Source organism: Juglans microcarpa x Juglans regia, chromosome 4S (assembly GCF_004785595.1).
Source record: "Juglans microcarpa x Juglans regia isolate MS1-56 chromosome 4S, Jm3101_v1.0, whole genome shotgun sequence".
In the NCBI taxonomy this organism is placed as follows: Eukaryota; Viridiplantae; Streptophyta; class Magnoliopsida; order Fagales; family Juglandaceae; genus Juglans; species Juglans microcarpa x Juglans regia.
The window spans coordinates 8,044,909-8,064,924 of record NC_054601.1 but is presented as its reverse complement, the minus strand read 5'-3'; the positions used below and the strand labels follow the sequence as shown (position 1 = coordinate 8,064,924).

Sequence of the window (20,016 nt, the reverse complement as noted above, 5' to 3'; positions counted from 1 at the left end):
TCTTAGCATATGCGAGAGCTGCCATGCTATTGTAGAATATCATCACTGGATCTGAAGTATCCATGCCAATGTCTAAATGCTTGAGGAACCTTCGTAACCAAACAGCTTCTTGAACTGCTGCAGAACAAGCTATATATTCTGCCTCCATAGTGGATAAAGTTATACGGAGTTGTTTCTTGCTGCTCCATGTAATGATGCCTTTATTGAGCAGAAAGACATACCCAGTGGTTGATTTGTGCTCATCTAGGTCATTGCCTCAATCGGCATCACTGTAACCTCTTAGCTGCAAATCTGAACCCTGATAGCACAACACATAGTCTGCAGTTCCCTTGAGATATCGCATAATCCTTTTGACCGCTTTCCAGTGAGCCAGTTCGGGGTTAGATTGGAATCTACTCACTAAGCCAACTGCATAGCATATGTCAGGCCGAGTACACATCATTGCGTACATTAGACTACCCATAGCATTAGCATAAGGGACACGGGCCATCTTTTCCTTTTCTTTTTGAGTCTTAGGATACAACACTTTAGACAAGTTCTCGCTTCTTGCAACATGAGTGTCAATGGGTTTACATTCATTCATTAGGAAGCGCTCGAGGACCTTCTTTATGTAAGTCTGTTGGGACAAACACAAAAGTCTCTTTGAGCGATCTCTATAGATTTTAACTCCCAGAATGTATTCTGCCTCAACCATATCATTCATCTCAAAATTGAAAGATAACCATTCTTTTGTGGCGACTATCATCCCTTTATCATTTCCAGCTAGTAGTATGTCGTCAACATATAATAACAACATAATGAAACTCTTCTTAGACCTTTTGACATAGACACAATGGTCCTCTGTGATCATTGTAAACCCATTCGAGAGAATGACTTGATGGAATCTGAGGTACCATTGTCTGGATGATTGCTTTAGGCCATATATAGATCGTTTGAGCTTGCACACTTTGCGCTCTTGACCTTTGACCACAAAACCCGTTGGTTGATCCATATAGATCTCCTCATCTAGTTCTACATTGAGAAATGTTGTCTTAACGTCCATTTGGTAGAGTTCCAAATCCATATTTGCTACTATAGCTAGAATCAGGCGAATTGAAGCAAACCTCACCACTGGTGAAAAAGTTTCCTCATAGTCTATACCCTCATGTTGGGTATATCCTTTCGCCATTAAGCAAGCTTTGTACTTATCTATTGATTCATCCGACTTGCGTTTGACCTTAAGAACTCATTTGTTCCCAATAGTCTTACGCCCTGTCGGTAGATCAACCAAATCCCAGACCTGATTTGTCTTCATAGACTCAATCTCATCATTAAGAACTTTCATCCACTCATCTTTAGTAGAAGATGAGAGAGCCTCATGAATCATCCTAGGCTCATCATCATCATGTGGAGCTACCATAAAAGCTTCCCTTTCAATCTCAAAACGACGACGGGGAATACTTTCACGTGTGCTTCTACGCGGCTGAGGTTGTTGTGATCGATTGACAAGTGGTGTACTCCCACTCAGATTCAAATCCTTTTCATAATTTGTAGGAGCTTGAAGAATTTCTTCCTCATTCTCAACTAAATTCCTTGGAACACTTTTCTCTTGTTCTACAATCTCATGAAGTTCTAAACTCCTATCAACCTCACCTCTACTTAGAAACTCATCTTCAATGAAATCCACATCTTGTTATTCAATCTCAATCACACTTCCATCAGATTGTTCACCTATTAACACATACCCTTTAGAGTGTTCTGAGTACCTTATAAAGATACACCTCTTCCCTCTAGGGCCTAACTTTCCATACTTATAAGAAAGATCGTGAACAAAACCCATTGAACCCCATGGCTGCAAATTATTCAAATTGAGTTTCTCGTCGGTCCATAGTTCATATGGGGTGGAAGTTACTGATTTGGAAGGCACTCGGTTAAGAATGTAGGCAGCAGTCAAAAGTGCATCCCCCCAAAAAGAAATTGGTAGGTTTGCTTGCGCCATCATTGACCTAACCATCTCAAGCAGTGTTCGATTTCTCCTTTCCGCCACGCCATTTTGTTGCGGCATACTTGGCACTGTCAACTGTCTTTTCATTCTTTTTTCATCACAGAGCCTTTTAAAGTGCTCAGAGATATATTCTCGTCCTCGGTCAGTTCTTAGAGTTTTTAAACTCTTGTCTAACTGATTCTCAACCATTCTTAGATATCGCCTAAAGCATTCCAATGCTTCAGACTTGTGGGAGATTAAGTAGACATGACCGTAACGTGAAAAATCATCTATAAATGTGATGAAGTAGACACCTCTGTATTTTGCCCTTACACTCATTGGACCACAGATGTCTGAGTGGACTAATTGCAGTGGAAAAGATGCCCTAGTGGCTTTTCCAAACGGTTTTCTCTTAGCTTTTCCCATTAAACAATGTTCACATGTGGGCAAGATGATCTTAGCAAGATTGCCTATAAGGCCTTCTCTAGCTAACCTAGCCATTCTATTTTGCCCTATATGGCCAAGCCTAGCATGCCATTTATATGAATCCAAATTATCAGATGTAGAAAGAAAAGCAATAGACTCATTTATATTTGAATAATCCAAATTCAATATCATAAAACCGTCTTGTAGAAAAGTATTGCCATAAAACACATGGCCCAAATAAAAAGAAACATAATTGTTTTCAAATACAATTTGAAAACCAAGTCTTAATAGAGTGACTACAGAAAGTAAGTTTCGTCGGATCTCGAGAGCGTATAGCACATTGTGAAGGAAAAGAGTGCGGCCACCCCGCAAGTCCAGCTTGTAGGTACCAAGACCCAGTACCTCCACGCTAGCTCCATTCCCCACCTTGATATCACGGCTCCCAGCTGGAATCCGACGATACTCCACAAATCCGACTCTATCTCGCGCTATGTGTTCGGTCGCTCCTGAATCAACAGTCCACATAGGATAGGAGTGAGCAACCATCACATGGCTAGTTACAAAAACAATGCGAGAAAAGTTAGAGTGTACCTTCTTCGGCTCAGTGCAGTCACGAGCGAAGTGGCCATTCTTTCCACAGTTGAAGCACTCTAATTTTGACTTGTTCTTCCCGCGCTTGCCCCTCTTGCTGCGCTGAGAAGTTCCTGACACCTTTTTAATTTGTCCAGAAGCTACCCCATTCTTGGACTTCTTGCGCTTAGGCCTTGATGCCTTACGCGAACCAGAATCAGCCACATAGGCCGTATGATTGGGCTTAGCAGCCTTTAGGCGCTCAACCTCCAATTCCAAGTGACGCGAAACATCATCAAAGTCTTTGATATTCTCGTCATGCGTCAGGTTCTGGCTCATATTCTCTCAAGAATTCGGCAGTGATCTTATCACTGCCTGGACTTGCTGTTCATCAGTCAGGTTGTTTCCTGCCAACTTAAATTCGCGGATCATGGTCGACATAGCCCTATGATGCTGCTTCATCGTGTGGTCAGAGCGCATCTTATAGGAGTCAAACCTCATGGTTAACCCACGCAACCTAGTGGCTGAAGTTCCACTAAACTTCAACTTCAAAGCCTCCCACATACTTTGGGCAGTGTCATAGATCTCGAACTCACACATTAGATCATTGTGCATGCTGCTTAACATTATTATGCGTGTGCACCGACTTTTCTTAGCCCATTGAGTATAAGTTAGTTGATCTATCTTGTGTTGTTCTGAGGTCCCTTCCCCAGGCACAGTAAGGGAGTGAGATAAGGCCTCCAAGACCTCTTGCTCATCTAAGACATATTGGATTTTGCGATACCAAATGTCGTAGTTCTCCCCATCCAATTTCTCCCCTTTGTTTAAATCGGCAACTATACTCTTGGATGTCATTTCACTACAATACGCAAAGAAATAATATTACACACACAACTAAGAAATCTGCCGCATCCATCCAAGCTAGAAAATGAATAATTTAGACATGTTGCAAGATCGAAAAATTGCTAGACTTCAGAATCATCTCTTGTGCCACAATATCCAATTATTAAATTTCTAACCTAATTCTCGCGCAAATTTAAAAAAATATGGGAGAATTAATCATCATAAATCTCAACCATACTCCCACTATCTTAAGTAGTCATCTAGTCCTAGTCACATGTAAAGACATAACCTACTAAAATCGCAGTAACCTTTTGGGCCAGTCTACAAAGACAGCTACTCCAACCACAGCAACCTGTTATGCCAGTCTACAAAGATGGTTCATATAAGACCATTACAGTCCATTTTTCTTGTTCCATCAGTGCATTTACAGTTCTTACTGGGGTCACTGTGGTCTTTTGGCTATACAGTGCATTTACAGTTCTTACTGGGGTTACTGCAATTTTTTCAGCCTATCATTTACACTGACAATTCTAACTAAGACTATTTAGTGGGAACTTTTCTATTTTATCATTAAAGACTAATGTATAAACATTCAAGCCTAACATTCATAGATGATAAAATAATCACATATCCACATGTTTAATTCACATATACATGTAATCACATTTAATCTAAACAATTAAATAAAAGATCACATGTAATATTAACATAATGGAATTAAAAAAAATAGCATGAATATAACCATATATTCACATGTAATCATATTTAATCTAAAACATTAAATAAAAGATCACATGTAATATAACAATATATCTAAGCATATATTAAATCGTGCAATTTTTTTTTTTAATAAAAACGAAATAATGTATAACAAATACATTTAAAAAAAATACCCCACCTAAACCAAAGGTAAGTCGCAACCCAGTGGTGCGCGCTGCCTTTGACAGGTGGTCCTGGGTTCGACTCCCAGAGGTGCCAATTTTTATTTTATTTTTATATCCCCTTCTTTTTATTTGGTGGTTTTAAAAAATGACTCACACAAGATTGGGCTTCAAAACAGACCCTTCTTTTTTTTTTAAAAAAAAAAAAAAAAAACACAGAAGGGCCAAATGGCCCAACCCAGCCCAAAGGGCCCAAGCCCAGCCCGTGTAAAACCTGTCTCCTTCAACCTTCAGATGGCTATTGTTCACGTGAATAGTAGCCGTTAAACAGCAGCGCTCAGCCGCAGCTAGCCTCAGCTGCTTTCTCCGCCGGAGAAGCTCAAGCTCCTCCAAGCGGCAGGGTGGTGCCGCAGCACCTTGTTGGTGCGTGCTGCACCATGGTGGTGCGCGCTGCACCTCGCTGGTGCACGCAGTGCAGCGCTGCCTTTTTTTTTTTTTTTTAATCCAGATAAAAAAAAAAAAAAAGGATAAAAGAACAAACCTCAAGCATATGCAAGAAAAAACTAGAAATTGGAAGCAATTTAAAAATGCTCTGATACCAATGTTAGAATGCACAGCGGAAAAATACCTCAAGCTCAGCTTATAAAATTGCTCCACAAGTTTTTTCAGATTGACAAATCACAAGCTTTTCTTAGTGGCGAAGTGTACTACGTAGTATAAAAACTAGAGTAACACTTAACAAATCCACAGGCTAAATATTTTATCAAGAGATAACAAAAAGAGAGAATTTTTGTGTATTTTCAATTCCACAAAAAATAATTGAGGAGGACTATTTATAGTCCTATAGTCCTCCTCCACACGGCTGGCCTCAAAGGCCAGACTTCAATTGTCGTAACGCATGGCTTTAAGCCATGCGTTATAAGCAAGTAAAGTCATGCGTTACACTTTGCCTTAAGAAGGGGGTCAGCCCCACCTGGGCGCCCCTCCATCTTACACATATTAATTTGTGGATTTACTTTTATAGAATCTTTTTGTAGTTACAGCATTTTTCTTTACTGTAATTTGTTGGATCAAATTATAAATTGTAAAGTAATTTGTTGGGTTTCCTTCTCCTAAACTCCTCCATAGTCTCCATCTAGATTGGGTCTGAGATAATGCAATCAGGGTCGGCTCAATAGTAAGGCCATTGCCTAAAGCCCCCACCCTATGTAAGGCTCCTAAAAATAAAAATGAGATGTTTTTTTAACTTAAAAATAAAAAATAAAAACCATTTCATTAAATAAAATTTTAAATAATTTTTAAAGTTTTCAATGTTTGCAAGGCCCCATAATACTAAATTTAATATTTAATACAATGAATTTTGTTTTTTATAAGTAATACACTGAATTATTTATATTTTAAATAGTTTTTTTAAGATCTTGCTAAATTGAGGCACAAAATCAGCATTGAGGCCTCCTTTTAAGTTGTGGTAAATATAAATTCACAAAAATTGTATTTAAAGATTTTAAATAAAATCTAATTTTATTGAAAAGTTTGAAAATATTATATATAATAATTTATATTTTATTGTATTATAATTACGAATAACTAACTTAAATCTCACCTTAAATCTCAATTTGTATTGAGCTACTCCTAAATGGTATCGAACATGTGAATTGGGTGGGATATAGATAGAGCCAATTGGCAATGGCATTGTGGATTTGGTAAGGTTAGGTTAGATTAGGCATGCATGTCTCATGATTATTGTAGGAGTGGACACATAAGCTGTTCATATGTTCTTACAAATCCTGTTATGTATTATGCCTCTTGAGGATTAGATCCACCATAACAGTAAAAGAAATATTCTAGCCATAGAGAGATTATATAAAAATAATCTCACAAATTGAGAAGTGGTTCGTCAGAATATAAAATTATTTTTATTATAAAGTTTATCTAACAGATTACATTAAATTACGTTAGTTTATAAAATTACTTTTATATAATCTTTTTGTGGTTGTAGTAGTTAGGGGTGGGCTCCGACTCCGATAGAGTCAGAATGCCTACCTCGAGCTCCGATGATCGGAGTTGGACTGGGCTTTGCTCTACTCAAATTGGGCTTGGGCCCACAGCCCAATATCGAATGCTCAATCTGAAATTAATCCCCGTTTAAAAATCTTAAAAAAAGAAAAAAGAACTAAAATATTGTGTGCAATGAATAAATCCCGTACAATACAAAAATAGGTGATTTAATGTGTACGAGTGCAAATGATAAATTTAAATTTTTAACTATAATTTTGCAATAAAATTAAATTTACAGTACCAAAATATAAATAATAATCTGGATTTGATTTAAATAGTCTAGTCCTGCATCAATCCTGATAATTCATACATTTGAGTCGATGACTCGATAGTGATCACTGATTTCCTGTATAAAGTTTTACTAATCAGATATACTATCTTTTCTTTAGTTATTTAACTATAGACTTCTAAATCATCAACCAAGTGATACATAACATAAATAGAATACATTTACATTATAAATTCACATCTACCTCTAACTCTGACAAGTTTTGCATGATGGTATTGAGTTTCTTACCAATGAAGGGAAGGGGTTAGGGGTTCTCCATCCAACGGTGTGTCTATCTCTGTCATACACAATTAGTTTGGGGTTCATAGCTAGGTTTACAAAATCATATAAATTATAAATTAAATAATAAAAAAATTAAAATTATGTAAATAATCATTTAAAATCATAAAATTACTTGATTCAAGCCTATAACTCATGACATCAACGATATATACTCTAATGGGTGTTGAACTTACCAAGTTCTGTGTGCAAACGAGGGCATCAACGGTGGTTGGAGACAATGAACTTTGATAAGCATTCAAGACATGACCTCTAGTGCTAAACGCTGACTCAGAGGCAACCATAGTGATAGGAATGACTAGTACATCCCTGGCTATTCGGGAAAGGACTAAAAACTTACCAGAATTTACCTTCCACCTAGTTAATATCTGAGATATTTCAGTAGGTGCCTCGAGATCTTCCATAAAGTAATACTCAAACTCAGACTTACATTGCATAATATTCATCGATGCACGATTTTGACGATATCGTCGTAGTCATAATAAATTTGAACTTTGTGCATATGTGTCATCTCTGGAAGATGTTGAGACGGTTGGGCATGAGGAGCTACCACATTCGGTTGAAGACTAACCATTGTTGTGTAATGGTTATATAAATCATCAATATCACATTTAAGCGATCTAATAAACTAATCAGCGTCCTCATCACCGAGGACGTCCCTAATCCAATCTTTTACAATCGCCAACTTATATTGGGGGTCAAGGATCGCATCCACAAATAATAATCTATTTATTTTTTCCACATCCCCTAATATTTATTATATTTTGTATTTCATCATCATAGTCATTGCATTCAACAAACTCACACTGTCAGCACAACTCTGTTGCAAGTGGTCATAAAGCCCCGAGAGCTCCTCGAAATACATGTTCATAGTAGGATATTTTGTCCAAGATATCTGCATAGTTATGTCATAACATAAATTAAAAAATTGAACAACACACCTGACATTGGTACAATCAATTGTGTCCAGTGCATCGAGCCCCCTTCTTCTCCCACCTAACTCTAGCAAAGGATACCTCATGCCTCCATCCTCGACTTTCATCTGCTCGAACATTGTTTGATACTTTTACACTATATCTAACATCATGTATGTAGAGTTCCATCGAGTCGAAACGTTCAGTTGCAACATACTAGAAGAGGAAATATCAAGTTGTTTGGTTATTGCCTTAAATTGGCAGATCCTTTGGGCCCCCACATATCTCACAAGGTTTCGAACTTTAGTAATAGAATCATCAACCTCTTTGAACTCCTCAGAAACTATGAGATTGATGATATGGGCACAACATCAAACATGAAGAAACTGGTTCTCACGAATGATATCCTCATTTACCTTCATATTCCGCTTGAATCAATCAATGACAATGTCATTTGCACTGGCATTGTCAACCGTGATACAAAGCATTTTTTTAATCCCCAATCTTTTATACAGTTATCCATCTCCTTGCCAATAGATGAACCCTTGTGATCAACAATTTTTGGAAGTCGATAATTAGCTTGTGCAACGTCCACTCACTGTCTATAAAGTGGGTTGTGATACACATGTAGCCCACATTTTTTATGGAGGTCCACGTATCAGTCGTAAATGACACTTTAGCCAGTGGTAGCAAACATTTCCTTCCTCATTGCCTTCTCCTTGGCATGCCTCTTCAAAAAATCATGCATCACTGTATACCAAGAAGGTATGAAAAATTGTGGCTCTAAAGTGTGCACAAATTTGCGGAAGCTTACTTTGTTAATTGTGGTAAAAGACATCTCATCAGTGATGATCATCTTAGCAAGAACATCCCTCAATATCTTCTCACTGTATTGAGAGATTGAAAGCTTCTTAATATGTGTGCCATCAGTGGTCGTATAAGTCTCGTAACAACTTCATTCGATCAGTTGCCACAAATCCTTTGTGTATCTTATACCGCTGGCAGTTCGTAAGATGTGCTATTAATACTGACGTGCCTTGATTCTTTGAATGAAAACCGCATAATTACCCACAATAGTGGCATCGAGCTTGCGAGTTCTCACGATCACCGGGAACTTCGGTGAAATGTTTCCATATCCACGACCTTTTTCTACTAGGTAGTGTTGGTCGATTAGCCTCAACATTTATCAACTCCTCTTCTTCATTAAGCATATCAATGTCTTCTAGATCTATTGGGACTTGACTACTCACACAGGAGGTAGCTGCTTTAGATGGGGGTCTACGGCCTGAAGTGCATGTTGGTGATGCCAATGGTTGTACATCATCCACTTATGGAGAATTGCGACGAGATGGTATGGCATCTATAATTTGCTATGAAAATAATCTGAAAAAATTAAAAAACAGTCGTTATTTAACATGTTTTGAAAATCATCTACATATTGGAAATACATTGAAAAGGAAAAACATATGTGTTTAGTCATGTTTGTGGATTTATAAATAAATAAAACACAAAACCAAAACACAAAACCTGAACGTCCGCTCGAGTCACACTCGAGCAAACAATCTGTGCGATGTTAGCTCAAGCCACACTCGAGCAAAGACTCGAGCGAACAATCTGTTGATGTTCGCTCAAGCTGCACTCGCGCAAAGGTTTGAGCGAACAATTTGTATGATGTTCGCTCGAGCCACACTCAAGTGAAGGTTCGAGCGGATGTTTCCTGAAGGACACTATTCGATTTTTTCCAAAAAAATCCCACAAATTTCATGACTAAAACCCTAAAAATAGAAATCCCCCATATCAAACAATAAATGAACAACAAAAATGTCAACAACCACAAAAACAACAAATTTTAAAAATAACTTTAACAATTTTGAACCCTAAATAATTCAATTAACAAACAATTAAAACCTTTATAACCAAATTATAAGTTGTTAAGTCTTATAAGAAATAATGGCAACTAGAGTTCCTTCTACCATGGTTGGCGGCGATGCAAGCGATGGAGAGAGAAGAGCTGGAGAAGGAGAGTTAGATAGGAGAGAGAGTTCCTGTGTGAGAAGAGGTAAGAACGAAACAGAGGGAGTCCTGCGTTTTGGACCTCTTGTGAATAAAACGACATCGTTTTAGTTAGACTATTTTTTTTTTTTTTTTAAATAGGATCGGAGTTAATCCCAAAGGAGCCGGGTAAATCCGATACTGATTCCACGGAGTTGGAACAATATCGAAACTCAGGCAGAGTTAGAGTGATTGGAGCTTTTGTACTCAAGGGTAGGGTGGGATTGTTAAACCATAAAAAAATGATTTTAGTAACGCACGCGATTTCTTAAATAAATCTTCGTAAACATGCGGAGGGTGTGTTGATCACTCCTAATAATATTATAATCGTCAGTGTATTGTGCACATACCCGCGATGACCATTTAATTGGTCTATTATCGCACTTGGGTGGCCCATCCATGTTATTTTTTTCCACTTTTTTTTTACGGTCCAAAGAAAAAGAATTAAAGGCTAATAAAAAAATAATAGTTATTATTAGGTCGAGACAAAGAAAAGAGATTATAATATACATAATATATAGAAAGGAGAATCTTATAAAGACGATGAAAGCAAGTATTTTATTTAATGATATCTCTAGTGCTTAGTCTTTTAATTTATTGTGGTTAATCAGTGGGGCTACTACGTACTAAACCTTGTCACATTTACATAGAATATATAATAATATAGAAAAATGTTTAAAAAAAATATTTATTTTATATAAAAAAAAAGTTTACTTCTTTATGTACTCGACCAACCGATTTGCTTGCTATAAATGGCACTACCTACCGTTATCATTTGCCATCTTCCAAATTTTGTATTTTCCTTTTAGTTATTGCACTTTGGCATATTCCGACAAGTTCCGACTCATTAACCTGAAAGAAGTATTGTTTATGGGTTAATCCTTGTGTCATGAAATCCCAAGATCTGATCCAACTTTAATAAATTAAAAACTGATATGAAGAACTATTCCATGCACTATAGTCTTGTAAACCAAAGTCGTGAAAAATAACAGAGGCAATAGTGGTAATAACTGCCAAAGCTATATGAAAATAAAGAATAATAATCTATTTATAAGACTTAAATTTATGTGAAAAAGTAAAAACAATATGATATTGAGAAATGTTTTAGCTACGAAAGAAACTTATAAATTGATGTGGTTTAATATGATACATCATATTATAAAGTTATTTTTATTATAAAATAGATCTAATTATTATTTAAAACTACATCAATTTGTGAGTCTATATTTATTTTCGTGACTATGACATTCGTCAACTAGAGATTTTCAAGAAGACTAGAGAAAGAAGTCTTACAGTTAACTCAAATCCTATAAAATTCTTAATTGATATTTTATAAAAATCTCAATTAAATCCCATGATTCGCCAATTCTATTGAAGAGAAATGATAGTTGCAGTTATGAATGCATAAACGTTACATAATCACTATAAAAAAATAAATATATATGAAATGTATATAAAAAATAATAATTTTTTAATAATAAATTTTATTTCTTTTTTAAACGACTATAAAATATTTACGCATTTTACCACTTGCACAGCAGTACTCTACTATTGGGATCTCTTTTTTATCTGTGGGCATCCACGAGATTTCAAAGACGACTAGTGAATCTCCTTGATTACATCTTCACGATTCACGGTCAAAGATTCATGGATTTGGTCACGAGTCTTCGACTTGTAGACCTTCTTTACGACTTTGTTCTTGACTGCAGTTGCGCGCTCTAAAGACAAACCAAAATAGTTCATATTTGTTTCGTAGAGGATTGAAAATTCTTTCTTGGGGGATATGGATCGCATTTCCGTTGCTAGAATCTTACAGCTGGCAATGATTCATCATTGGGAAGTAACAGTAATTTCAGCCATAATTCATTGAATTTAGAAACCATCATATAGCATATTATAATATAGGGTTGCAACCCGACCAATCCGATCTATGTTTGGGCCCAATCCGATCCGATCCGACTTTAAAATTGGTCAAACCGCTATGGGCCGACCCAACCCGACATTGGAAGTAGGAAATGGGAGCCCGAATCGTATACAAACAGATAAAAAAACCTTACAAATCCCTATACAATCTATTTCTTGAATTTTCAAATTTAACTAGAGCTCACTATTACCGACAACTTGAAAGTATTCTCACCCCATCATTTCAAATTTTCTAGAGAAAATAAAAGAAAATCGAAACTGGGAAAGCAAGCTAAAATTCTCAAAACAAGCAACGTGCAAGATCTGCACCTTCATACCAGAAAACCAAACCCATTAGCACCATAAATCAAAGAACTTACAAAGCAGTCGTCATCAATTATGAAAATATAATTCTTCTTAGACACCATGTAGGCAAAGCAGCGACAAGCATAGTCCTTGAAGGAAATGCAGGAGGCTTTGGGACCCAGAATCCTGTTGATGTCGTTGCAGTTATAGAGCTCGTAATCGAAACCATCGGGGATGTTGATGGTCTTCGAAGGATCACCATCTTGGACGATGATGAGGTGGTAAGGCTCAAAGCTCATCTTTCAGCAATAACGTTGGGGCATGCGAAGAAGCTTCAACGGTAGCCATGGCAGAGAAACATAGAGCGTGATGGAAGCCATATTTGGATTTGGAAGGTTTTGTGACTTTTTCAAAGGCTGCCAGTGTCTGAACTAAGCTGGGTTGTGATTTTAAGTTGATGGAAGCCGCAGAGGCCGCAAAGGCGGGAGATCGCAAAGTCGTTCTTGATGGAGGCTAAGGTTTCTGAGCTTTTGTTTGAAGACAGTGAACTTCAAGTTTCAACCCGCCCCTTTTTTTTTTTCTTTATAACGGTTTTAGCGGGTTCGACCCGCACGTTACTTCAACCTGCGATTTTGGTTGGGTCGGGCCACACGGACGGGCCGGGTCCTAATATTTTCTGCACAGCCCTATTATAATATATTATTACATTAATTACACACACACGAATCAAATACAGGGAAATCATGAAATCATTCAAACTTTCTTGATGATTTTTGTTTGGTACATCGATTCTTTACTCATTTAATTATAGACTTCTAAATCATCAGTTAAGTGATACATGACATAAATAGAACACATTTACATTATGAACTCACATCTAACTCTAACTCCAACTCGGACAAGTTTTGCATGATGGTATTGAGTTTCTCACCAATAAAGGGGAGGGGTTAGGGGGTTCTCCATCCAACGGCTAGGTCTACAAAATCATATAAATTATAAATTAAATAATAAAAAAATTAAAATTATCTAAATAATAATTTAAAATCATAAAATTACTTGATTCAAGCCTATAGCTCACGACATCAATGATATATACTCTAATGGGTGTTGAACTTAACCAGTTCTGTGTGCAAATGAGGGTATCGACGGTGGTTGGAGACAATGAACTCTGATAAGCATCCAAGACATGACCTCCAATGCTAAACGCTAACTCAAAGGCAACTGTAGTGATATGAATGATTAGTACATCCCTGACTATTCATGAAAGGACTAGAAACTTACTAAAATTTATCTTCCACCTAGTTAATATCTGAAATGTTTCAATAGGTGCTTTGAGATCTTCCATAAAGTAATGCTCAAACTCAGACTTACATTGTATAATATTCATCGATATACGATTTTAATGATACCGTCATAGCTGCAATAAATTTGAACTCTGTGCATGTGTGTCATTCCCGAAAAATGTTGAGGCTGTCAGGCATGAGGAGCTACCACCTTCGGTTGAAGACTGACCATTGTTGTGTAATGACTATATAAATCATCAATATCACATTTAAGCGATCTAATAAACTAATCAGCGTCATCATCACTAAGGGTGTCCCTAATCCAATCTTTTACAATCGCCAATTTATATCGGGGGTCAAGGATCGTAATAAAAAATAATAATCTATTTATCTTTTCTACATCCCCCAATATTTATTATATTTGTATTTCATCCTCATAGTCATTGCATTCAACAAACCCACACTGCCAGCACAACTCTATTGCAAGTAGTCATAAAGTCTCGAGAGCTCCTCGAAGTACATGTTCGTAGTAGGATATTTTGTCCAATATATTTGCATAGTTATGTCATAAAATAAATTAAAAAATTGAACAAAATACTTGACATTGGCACAATCAATTATGTCCGGTGCACCGAGCCCCCTTCTCCTCCCAACTGACTCTAGCAAATGATACCCCATGCCTCCATTCTCGACTTCCATCCGCTCGAACATTATTTGATACTTCATACTATATCCAACATCATATATATAGAGTTCCATCGAGTCTGAATGTTCAGTTGCAAGATACTAGAAGATGAAATATCAAGTTGTTTGGCTATTGCCTTAAATTGGCAGATCTGTTGGGGGGAAGCCCTCACATATCTCACAAGATTCCAGACTTTAGTAATAGAATCATCAACCTCTTTGAACTCCTCAGAAACTATAAGGTTGATGATATGGGTACAACATCGAACATGAAGAAATTGGTTCTCACAAATGATATCCTCATTTACTTTCGTATTCCGCTTGAACCAATCAATAGCAATGCCATTTGCACTGGCATTGTCAACTGTGATAAAAAGCATTTTTTTGATCCCCCAATCCTTTTATACAGTCATACATCTCCTTGCCAATGGATAAATCCTTGTGATCAACAATTTCTTTGAAGCTGATAATTCGTTTGTGCAACATCCACTTACTATCAATAAAGTGGGTTGTGATACACATATAGCCTACATTCTTTATGGAGGTCCATGTATCAGTCGTAAATGACACTCTTTGGCTAGTGGTAGCAAACATTTATTTCCTCATTGCCTTCTCCTTGGCATGCCTTTTCAAAAAATCATGCATCACCGTATACCATGAAAGTATGGAAAATCGTGGGTTTAAAGTGTGCACAAATTTGTGGAAGCCTACTTTGTCAATCGTGGTAAAAGACATCTCATTAGTGATGATCATCTCCGCAAGAACATCCCTCAATATCTTCTCACTATATTGAGAGATTGAAAGCTTCTTAATCCGCGTGCCATCAGTGGTCGTAGAAGTCTCATAACAGCTTCATTTGATCAGTTGCCACTAACCCTTTGTGTATCTTATATCGCTGGTAGTTCGTAAGATGTACTATTAATACTGACGTGCCTTGATTCTTTGAATAAAAACCGTATAATTACCCACAATAGTGGCATTGAGCCTGTGAGTTCTCACGATCACCGGGAACTTCGGTGAAATGTTTCCGTATCCACAACCTTTTTTGACTAGGTCGTGTTGGTCGATCAGCCTCAACATTCATCAACTCCTATTCTTCATTAAGCATATCAATATCTTCTAAATCTATTGGGACTAGATTACTTGCACAAGAGGTAGCTGCTTTAGATGGAAGTCTACGGTCTGAAGTACCTATTGGTGATACCAATGGTTGTACGTCATCCTCTTATGGAGAATCGCAACGAGATGGTATGGCATCTATAATTTGCTATGGAAATAATCTGAAAAAATTAATAAACAGTCGTTATTTAACATGTTTTGAAAATCATCTATACACTGGAAATACATTGAAAAGAAAAAACATATGTGTTTAGTCATGTTTATACTTTTATAAATAAATAAAACACAAAACCAAAACACAGAACCTGAACGTCTACTCGAGTTACACTCGAGCAAACAATCTGTGCGATGTTAGCTCAAGCCACACACTAGAGCGAACAATTTGTATGATGTTCGCTTGAGCCACACTTGAGTGAAGGTTCAAGCGGACGTTTCCTGAAGGACACCATTCAATTTTTTCCAAAAAAAATCCCACAAATTTCATGACTAAAACCCTAAAAATAGAAATCCCCCATATCAAACAATAAATCAACAACAAAAATGTCAAAAACCACAAAAACAACAAATTTTAAAAATACCTTTAACAATTTTGAACCCTAAATAATTCAATTAACAAACAATTAAAACTCTTATAACCAAATTATAAGTTGTACGTCTTATAAGAAATAATGGCAGATGGAGTTCCTTCTACAATGGTTGGCGACGATGCAAGTGATGGAGAGAGAAGAGTTGGAGAAGGAGAGCCAGATAGGAGAGAGAGTTCCTGTGTGAGAAGAGATAAGAATAAAATAAAGGGAGTCTTGCGTTTTGGACTTTTGTTAATAAAACGAAATCGTTTTAGTTAGACTATTTTTTTTTTTTAAATAGGGTTAGAATTAATCTCAAAGGAGCGGATAACTCCGATATCGATTCGACGGAGTTGGAACAACATCGAAACTCGGATGGAGGTAAGAGTGATTGGAGCTTTTGTAATCAAGAGTAATGTGGGATTGTTAAACCATAAAAAAATGATTTGAGTAACGCACCCGATTTCTTAAATAAATCTTCGTAAAGATGCGGAGGGTGTGTTGATCACTGCTAATAATATTATAATCGCCAGTAGTCTACTGTGCACATACACTCGATGACCATTTAATTGGTCTATTATCGTACTTGGGTGGCCCATCCATGTTATTTTTTTCACTTTTTTTTTACGGTCCAAAGAAAAAGAATTAAAGGCTAATAAAAAAATAATAGTTATTTAATGGTCGAGACAAAGAAAAGATATTATAATATACATAATATATAGAAAGGAGAATCTTATAAAGACTATGAAACCAAGTATTTTATTTAATGATATCTTTAGTGCTTAGTCTTTAAATTTATTGTGGTTAATCGGTGGGGCTACTACGTACTAACCCTTGTCACATTTACTTAGAATATATAATAATATAGAAAAATGTTTAAAAAAAATATTTATTTTATAGAAAAAAAGTTTACTTCTTTATGTACTCGACCAACCGATTTGCTTGCTATAAATGGCACTACCTACCGTTATCATTTGCCATCTTCCAAATTTTCAGATGTTATGGAGATTAAAACCTTTGTTTTTTCCCTAATGCATGATGATTTTTTGTATTTTGTATTTTTCTTTTAGTTATTGCACTTTGGCATATTCCGACAAGTTCCGACACATTAACCGGAAAGACGTATTGTTTATGGGTTAATCCTTGTGTCATGAAATCCCAAGATCTGATCCAACTTTAATAAATTAAAAACTGATATGAAGAACTATTCCATGCAATATAGTCTTGTAAACCAAAGTTGTGAAAAAATAACAGAGGCAATAGTGGTAATAACTGCCAAAGCTATATAAAAATAAAGAATAATAATCTATTTATAAGACTTAAATTTATGTGAAAAAGTAAAAACAATATGATATTGAGAAATGTTTTAGCTACAAAGAAAACTTATAAATTGATGTGATTTAATGTGATACATCATATGTAAAGTTATTTTTATTATAAAATAGATCTAATATATTATTTAAAATCACGTTAATTTGTGACTATGACATTCATCAACTAGAGATTTTCATGAAGATGGAGAAAGAAATCTTATAGTTAACTCAAATCCTATAAAATTCTTAACTCAAATAGTCAAATTCTTAATTGAGATTTCTTAAAAATCTCAATTAAATCTCATGAAGCCCCAATTTTATTGAAGATAAATAATAGTTGTAATCGTGAGTGTGCAAGTGCCGTGTAATCACTTTAAAAAAATGAATATATATAAAATTTATATAAAAAAAAAATTAATTTTTTAATAATAAATCTCACTCTTTTTTAAAATATCTGTAAAATATCTGTGCACTTTACGATTTCCATAGCGTTACTCTTCTATTGGAATCTCTTTTTTATTTGTGGGCATCCACAAGAGATTTCGAAGACGACTAGTGAATCTCCTCGATTACATCTTCATGATTCACGGTCAGAGATTCATGGATTTGGTCACGAGTCTTCGACGTGTAGACCTTCTTTACGACTTTGTTCTTGAATGCAGTTGCGCGCACTAAAGCTAAACCAACATAGTTCATATTTGTTTCGTAGAGGATTGAAAATTCTTTCTTGGGGGATATGGATCGCATTTCCATTGCTAGTATCTTACAGCTGGCAATGATTCATCATTCGGAAGTAACAGTAATTTCAGCCATAATTCATTGAATTTAGAAACCTTCATATCCCATATTATAATATATTATTACATTAATTACACACACACGAATCGAATACAGGGAAATCATGAAATCATTCAAACTTTCTTGATGATTTTTGTTTGCTAGATCGATTCTGAACCTAAAAGAGGTAAGTATAATGATATTCGTAAGTGTACTTGACACTAATGTGAGATTGATAAGAAATTCGAATTGGGGCCAGGGCTAGGTTTAGGGCAAGAACCTATTGCCATCGTCTACTTGCTCCTTGTATCTGGCCTCGGCTTGAGGTCCACCGCACTTCTGACATCTGGCGACCACCAGGATACGACGGCAGGAGGGGCAGGAGGAGTGGGATCCGAGCCACGTCTCGATGCAGGCCACGTGGAAGGCGTGGCTGCACTGAGGCAGCACGAGGATCTCGTCGCCATGGGTGAATTCGGACAGGCATATGGCGCACTCGGAGGAGGAGAATTTGGCGGCAGACTCGGTAGTGAAGGTGAGCTTCGGGAGGGACTTGAGGATCTTCTTTTTCAGTCCTTTGTTGGCAGAAGAAGCAGTCGCAGGTGGAGGCTGCGGTGCCGTCGAGGATGACGTGGTGGCGGCGGTGATGGTTCGGGAGGTGGAGAGGCGGCGGAGCCAGGCGCAGCGAGCGACGGCGACGAGGCCGAGCACGCAGATGAGGGCGCAGAGGAGGGCCGCGAGGATCACCACGAAGTCCGAATCGACGGTCACCGGTTCGCCCGAATCGGTCGCAGTGGTGGTCGGCGAGCTCGCCTCGCCCAGAATTCTCAACGAACGAGTCATGTGGAGAGAGAGAGAGAGAGAGTGTGTGTTTTTTCGGTGGTTCAGTTGAAGTTTGTATGCTCGTACTATATGCATCCGTGCGCCGTGTGTGGGTAACGTTTTCGCCCTCGCAAATTACACAATGATTTCAGTGGTATGAATGCCTTTCATGGCGAAGGAATCTGTTGCCGAGAACTGAGAAGGAAGAACTACGGAAAATTCTCTCTTTTTATGTCCATAATTTGGATCCAAGGTTTTAAAAACTATATTTAATAAAATAGTTTGATAGTTTTGGTTAGTGAATTGAGTTGAGATGATATGGCTTGAAATAAAAATTAAAAGTTAAATAAAATACTATTAGAATATTATTTTTTAATATTATTATTATTTTAAAATTTAAAAAATTTGAATTGTTTATTGTATTTTATGTTAAAATTTGTGACAGTTATAATAATAAGATGAGATGAGATGAATCGAAAATATTTCTCAATTCAAATTAAGCCATTCAATTCTTTTAATTAATTATTAAAAAAATATTATAATCTTGGTATATATAATACTTCGTTATTATTTATTATTTTATTATTATTTTTATATTTTTTATTATTTTTTAATATTTTTTTATTATTTTTTTATTACTATTCATAAAATATCTGAAATTACCTCACTATTTAAATACAACTTAAGAGAAATTATCTGACCACAAAGGGATCTCATTAATAAACTCACAAATTACATGATTTAATATATACATTAGATTGTAAAATTACTTTTATTATAAAATAGATCTAACATATCATATTAAATCACATCAATTTATAAATTTATTTTTAATAAATTTTTGATGAGTGTATCACTTCTTTACATTTAATACTAAACTAGTCAAACGTTATTATCAGCCAAAATCCATAAATTTCAGTGTTTTTACTGGGGTACCCCATGTCAATGTAGCAATCAACTTTAGCATCT

At 36.3% G+C, this 20,016-nt stretch overlaps 1 protein-coding gene across 1 annotated transcript; it reads right to left on the bottom strand.

Annotated features, from left to right (window-relative positions):
• Nucleotides 1-18,263: 18,263 nt before the first annotated feature.
• On the bottom strand, nucleotides 18,264-19,292 carry LOC121263794 (RING-H2 finger protein ATL80-like). The gene has a single exon (XM_041166867.1). It carries the CDS (start codon nucleotides 19,141-19,143, stop codon nucleotides 18,493-18,495), a length of 651 nt encoding a protein of 216 aa, XP_041022801.1. The 5' UTR covers nucleotides 19,144-19,292; the 3' UTR covers nucleotides 18,264-18,492.
• Between the last annotated feature and the right edge of the window lie 724 nt (nucleotides 19,293-20,016).

Excerpts from the sequence above, each read along its gene's own strand:
- LOC121263794 (XM_041166867.1), bottom strand. The coding sequence starts at position 19,143 with ATGCATATAGTACGAGCATACAAACTTCAACTGAACCACCGAAAAAAC.